This window comes from Eurosta solidaginis, chromosome 1 (genome assembly GCF_040869045.1).
Source record: "Eurosta solidaginis isolate ZX-2024a chromosome 1, ASM4086904v1, whole genome shotgun sequence".
NCBI lineage: Eukaryota > Metazoa > Arthropoda > Insecta > Diptera > Tephritidae > Eurosta > Eurosta solidaginis.
This window is the reverse complement of record NC_090319.1, coordinates 333,027,734-333,034,452: the sequence shown is the minus strand read 5'-3', so window position 1 is coordinate 333,034,452 and position 6,719 is coordinate 333,027,734. Positions and strand designations below refer to the sequence as shown.

The window sequence follows — 6,719 nt, the reverse complement described above, 5'->3', positions numbered from 1 at the left end:
TAACTCAAACCTTGGGCGAGCTTTAGTTAATTTAAAATCAAGTTTACTCTTCGAATCTCGCAAGTACTTGGTTAGGTAAGGTTAGGTGAGGTGGTAGCTGGCCTGGTGAACTTCACCTACCAGACTTAGACAAAATAAAGTTCGACTGTGATACCATATAAAATTAAATTAAATAATGGTATCATAGCTATACCGACTTGGAGAGTCGTTACGTAGCAACAATATAGTTTCGAATGAAACCGATCTCAACCTTGAATAAATCCTCCGGAGATACCAGTGAGTTGCGACCGAAATACCTTCGCCTAGTTCCGGTAAAAACTTGGCAGCCAAGCATAAAGTGACTCGATGATTCCACCTTATCATCCTCCATAGAGGATGAGGGAGAAGGATGGGGTTTCCAGTATATTGAGATGAACCAAATGGATTGCCATTGGACAGTACCCGGTCAAAATCCCCATTGATAGACGAGCTTTAGTGAACCCAATTAATTCGGCAGATCTCCTGCCATTCACTTCCGGCCAGAAAGATCTGCCCGGATTTCGCTCAACACTTGCTGAGTTTACTCGCGGCCCATCTATTTATGAGCAAACTACAGGTGGCGAATGGAATAGCGAAATACCCACAGCCATCTTCACCCGGTTCAATTGTATCGATGAGGGTTACCAAATCCTCTTGAAAGCTGCCGGAGATATCACTATGGCCCAGTCCCATACAATCTTAATTATGGAATAGTTCGATGCAATTGCAAGCGAGGTCAGGTACTTCCAGACCACCCTCGATCGCACTATAATTGAACTCAAGGTTTTGATATCCGCCCGATTATCAGAGTAGATGCTAAAGTTCCTTACCGTAGTAGCACTGAATAGCTTTTCATCCACCGCATCCTTAGTAGCGGAAACTTCCGCTTGGAAGATACTGCAGTGATCAGCCAACTTTAACTTGCGGCTTACATTTAGCTCTTGAAAAAGAACCCACCACCCCACCAACCTTTCAAATCAACTTCGACCCATCCGTGAACAAATTAACTTATTTCTGTTCCAGGTGATTCCTCTACCCCATTCCCCTCTCGGGGGGATGACTTGTGTGAAGGTTGCACATGGAGCAATAATGGGCACATAATAGTCCGTCCTGTCGGGGATAAAATCGAACCTTGTAGGAAGGCTAGAATGCCCGAAGTCAGAAAGCCCATCGCTCACATAAATAAGCCTGACCAGTCACCAGGTCGCGGCCGCTTTTTCTGCAATATCTATTGAAAGTATGTTCAGCATGACATCCAATGCCAATTTAGGTGTTGTTCTAAGAGCACTGGGTCTACAGGATAGTTTCTTGTCCAAAACGATCTCCAAATATTTACCCTAGCAGAAATTACCAACAGTACCCCTCCAAACGAGAGAGTTCTGAGAGCGGATTTCTTATATCTCCTTGTAAAAAGAACCAGTTCCGATTTTCCCGGGTTGACAGCCAGTCCACATGATTCAGCCCTCCTAGTTACAGTGTTCAGGTAGCATTGCAGAACATCGCGCAGGGTGTCCTGAAATTTGCCCTGACTAAGATAGCCAGGTTATCTGCCCAGGCAACCACCTGAAGCTCGTTGAGTACCACAACCCAGAGCATAGCAGATATAACACCTCTTGTGGCGTGCCTCTGTACACCTTCCTCTCCATTATTGTCTCTCCCCACTCTGCTGCGACAGCTCTGCCGCAAATAAGTTTGTTAATGAGTTCAATCAGAGCCCCTCCTCTCCTAAACTAGCCAGAGCTCTTTCGTTTTGGCTAGGTAAGACATGGTTTAACGCCCATCGTAATCTGGGAAGGCACCCAGAGCAAACTCTTTGTGTTCTAGGGACCCTTCTATTTGCTTTACAATCAAATAGAGAGCCGTTTCCGTTGATCTGCCTTTACATATAACATGCCGACAATAACTCTCAAGGAATCCTTTGCCGTAGGATCAATCAACCATTCCAAAGTTTTAAGAAGAAATGAAGAGAGACTGATTGACCTTAAATCTTTACGTGAAGTTTGAGAGCTTCAATGAAGATAAACTTGACGATGTTCCAAGACTTCGGAATACAGGTAAATGGAGTAATGCAGTTTGTGTAATTGATGGCAAACCAGCGGTAGGAAATCCCTAAAGAGCCTTGAAGTGGTGCAGAAATGATGCATCTAGGCCCAGAGGTTTAAAGGGCTTGAACGAGAATTTGGTACCCACGCGTTTTTAAACGATTTTACTTAGGTTGACTTGACAGGCTGGTTGGACAGCACTTTTTTGCAATTGAAATTTAAGTAAATTCCCGCTAAGCTACAAGCTTGCAACTTAGAATATAGTCCAGAACCCGGTGACAATGCAATAATAAGAAAAAAACTTCGATGGGCACATTGATCGAAATATTTCAAAAAATCGTATTTGTGGTCCGATTTGGTTCATATTTGGAACACATAATACATACAATAAATAAAAGCGACCTATGAAAAAAAATCGCCGCTAGGTGGAGCAAAGATCGAGATATTCAAAAAAATCGTATTTGTGGTCCGAATTGGTTCATATTTGGAACACATAATACATACATGAATAGAAAGCGACCATGATATCCGATTTGGCTCATATTACATACAGTCCGTTATAAGTAACATCAAAATATTTTGGAGTTCGAGGAGGGACAAGCATACGTTCCGCAGGATTTAAACACCCCCCCGGTGAAGATGTTGATAAAAAGTACCAAAGTTAAAATGACGGTGTGACCGGTAAAACTTAAATAAATTAACATATGCCTTTTATTAAGAATATTAAGAATGACGTGAAAATTGGTTCGAAGCCAAAATCGGTCAGTAAAATATGGCTGTATATTCAAGCTTTAAACACATACAGCATAAAGAAACTAATTTTCCCCATAACTCTTTCCCAACAATCGCCTAGGTTTTTTTGAAAAACTCTTCTAGTACTTCGTTTACATAAAGTGGTATATCAATATAGATATTCAATAAAGCGAGTCCATTCAAACGTTCTTGACTGATTGTACTCCGCAAGTATGATTTTAACCTTTTGAGGGCAGAAAACGTGTGTTCTGAGGTTGCTGCCGAAATTGGTAGAACGGCTAATATGCGCAATATCTTATTTACATCTTCGAAAGCATTTGGATTCACACCTGAAAAAATAAGACAAATAAGAATTATAGCACACAAATTTTGTAGGTAATCATCAAAATTGTACCCACCCCAAGTGCATCAAACACTTTTTTAAAATTCTGACCATCAACTCTCCTTCTCCACATTTTGACTTCCATTGCAAACTCGGTTTGGGAACAATTCACAACACTTTCATAAAATTCATATAGTTTATTGCATTTTTCAGCGTTGTATTCATATTTGGGGAACAAAACACCAAAATTTTCGAAAATTAGTTGGTGTTTCGTGTAACGGTTCTTGATATGAGCTATGAATGCATCACGGAATGGAATATAGAATGCGATTCTATAATAATCTTCGACGCTCTCAGTATCAACGTTGCATCTATTTAATTGATGTTTACTGATGCGTGGTTTCTTGTGTAGCGCATCCCTCTCAAGGGGTTGCCAGTGCATTATATAGCTTATCCAACCCAATTGTCAACCTCACCTACCCGCGGCGAATCCCGTTTCATTAACACCTTTACCTTTATTGTGCTTGTTACCGGAACGTACCGGATCTGCATCCGGCAAAGGACCATCAATATCGATAAAACTCCCCAAGGCCTCCGGGGAGTGTCCTTGTCGCTACAAAAACAAAAACAGCAACGTTTGGAATTTCACGCTAGAAATATCAGCTTCAAACTGAGAAGCTTGTGCTGAAGCTTTGTCGTTTTCCACTTCTGCTATCTCTTCAAAAGCTTCGAATGCAAATTGATAACACTTCATGACATTGGCCCATCTTGTTGGGCAGACGTTTTGCAATTTTTGTCTTCGACTTTCTTTTTATACCCAGCTGTATTAGCTCAAGTTATCATGTTAACGGACAGACGGACGGACGGACGGACATGGCTCAAACAAATTTTTTTCGATACTGATGAATTTGATATATGAAAGTCTATATATATCTCGATTCCTTTATACCTGTACAACCAACCGTTACCCAATCAAAGTTAATATAATCTGTGTGCAAAGCACGCTCAATATAAAAATGTTTAAGTTATATGGTTTTATTGAAAACAATACTTACACGAAGTTATAATAATACTAAAAGCTAGAAAATAATGAGATAGGTCCTAGGTACCAGTCATCACACTCCTCATCAATCTAGGGCGTTGATCAGACAATTAAATAAAAGCGTTGAACGCGTCATATTTCTATTAATAGGCATAAGTAAGATCAACTGAACTTTAATCAGGTTATGCTACGCCTCACATTTTTCATTTCACGGACCCAACACTTTTATTTAATTGTCTGATCAACGCCCTAGATTGATAAGGAGTTTGATGACTAGTACCTAGGACCTACCTAATTATTTTCTAGCTTTTAGTATTATTATTACTTCGTGTAAGTATTGTTTTCAATAAAACCGTTTAGCTTAAAAAATTTTCTTAATTATATTATTTATATTGCCTATTGCGTATTGAGAAGCTTGGCTTAAAATCCCTTCGGAAGCTATCGCGCCTTACATTTTAATTGCGTATTGAATATATATATGACCACCGTGGTGTGATGGTAGCGTGCTCCGCATACCACACCGAATGCCCTGGGTTAACACCCCGGGCTAAGCAACATCAAAATTTAAAAGCAAGTTTTTTTCAATTAGAAGAAAATTTTTCGAAGCCGGGTCGCCCCTGGGCAGTGTTTGACAAGCACTCCGAGTGTATTTCTGTCATGAAAAGCTCTCAGTGAAAACTCATCTGCCTCGCAGATGCCGTTCGGAGTAGGCATAAAACAAGCAGGTCCCGTCCCGCCAATTTGTAGGAAAAATTAAAACAAGGAGCACGACGCAAATTGGAAGAGAAGCTCGGCCTAAAATCTTTTCGGAGGTTATCGCGCCTGACATTTTTTTATTGAATATATACATTTGTCGGTCATATGCTCGTCAGCATGGCATAAGATAATATTAGCTGTTTACATAGGACTGAATCATACACCGTACTCTGAAGGTGGCTTCCAAAGTTTCCATTATCCTTCTAATGAATTTACAAACATTCACAATATATCAAGAAATAGAAAGTTACTTACCAAGTGATAAAACGTCAGGTAAGACTTTTCAAACTAATCTTAGGGTCAATATATATGAAAAAAATAATGGCAGGTAAACTAAATGTTTTCTTCGCTGGTATCTTAAGGGTTGAGATCAACTTGCCATAAGCGAAATAATCAGCATACCTGAAACTTATTTCTTAACACAAAAGAGAGAAGAATATGTTTTCTTGAACAATAAATATTATTTGATTTTTTTATGTATAAACTTAATTTATTTTTGGTTTAATGTTTCCATAATCAACTTAACGTAAAGAATCTATAAAATTAACTTTGTCAAACATATGTATGTACATACAAGTTTCAATTTCCCTCAAAACTATTCTCGTTCACACCATAAATGGTACGAAGTTGCGCTAACTCAGCTTGTGTGTGTCCCATTACTAGAAATTTTTCCTCGGCAATTTTCATTTGACTTTCCAGCTTACTTAACTCAATTTTCAAATTCAACACTTTGCTGGACATAAATTCATTACGATATTGTAATGTAGTCTTTTTTAGTTTATTGTTGATACGCGATTTTCGACACGAAGCAGCGCGTTGTTCACGTAGCGTTTGATGTTCAGGTGAAATCTTTGTTGTTGGCTCAGGATGGCCACTATTGCTTCTCGAACTGCTCTCACCACCACTACTATTTGGCGATCTGGTACGACGTTCTAACTCCACTGGATTTTCTGCCAACTTTTCTTTAATATATCTCGTCTCTTCCTCGGCTAAGTGCGTGCGTATTCTGGACATTTCTGCCGTAATAAATTGATCAAAATTACTTTTTCTTATTTGTTGATTATAAAATGGTAAAAGTGGTGATGTTGCGTCGCAGTGATAAGCAATAGGTGCGTAAGCTTTTGGATTCATAGGTGAATGTGGCGTTGTTGGTGTATTGTACGAGGACATATTTTTATTAAATTTTTAAGTGCGTGTTTTGTTGGAAATTAAATTTCTGCTTTTGTTTTTTTCTCAAAATTTCGATGCTGCTCAAAAGGTTAATTCTTCTTAACTGTGCCGACTTAAATGAAATTCTGTCTTTTTATATTTCTCAGCGGAAAATTTGCAGTGTTTGTCGCTCATATGTATGTAGGTACCTGCTTTAATGAAAGTTATTTAGTTTATAACTTTTAGTTCTAATGCATTCATCATGCGTGCGAAAGAGAAGCAAGATATGTATTATAGAATCTGTTTGCTCGTTATGTGTTTACGTATTCCTAAACTTGTTCTTTTATCTACCTTATTTTGTTTTGGCTTTCACATTGACCTTGGTTTTGCTTAACATTTTCCCTTTTTGTTATTATATATGCTATCCGCGATCCTTCTCTTGTATCTCGCTTTTTATCACGTATGTATATATAAGTATGTATAGCGGCAGGTAATTGTTGTTGTGTCAAACTAAGTATGTATGTATGTATATATTGAAACTCTAACATGTCTGAACATGCCCCTGAAAGAGGAATTGTAGCTAACAAAGCAGTATACTGGTAAACAATAACAGAGATTTGAAAGAGTGATCGTCATA

The 6,719-nt window shown here is 38.7% G+C and overlaps 1 protein-coding gene across 1 annotated transcript; it reads right to left on the bottom strand.

Annotated features, from left to right (window-relative positions):
* Positions 1-5,393: 5,393 nt before the first annotated feature.
* sisA (sisterless A) lies at positions 5,394-6,468 on the bottom strand. The gene has a single exon (XM_067773311.1). The coding sequence runs from the start codon at positions 6,101-6,103 to the stop codon at positions 5,513-5,515; it is 591 nt and encodes a 196-aa protein (XP_067629412.1). The 5' UTR covers positions 6,104-6,468; the 3' UTR covers positions 5,394-5,512.
* Between the last annotated feature and the right edge of the window lie 251 nt (positions 6,469-6,719).

What these genes read in the sequence shown, in the direction of transcription:
- sisA (XM_067773311.1), bottom strand. Translation starts at nt 6,103, where the DNA reads ATGTCCTCGTACAATACACCAACAACGCCACATTCACCTATGAATCCA.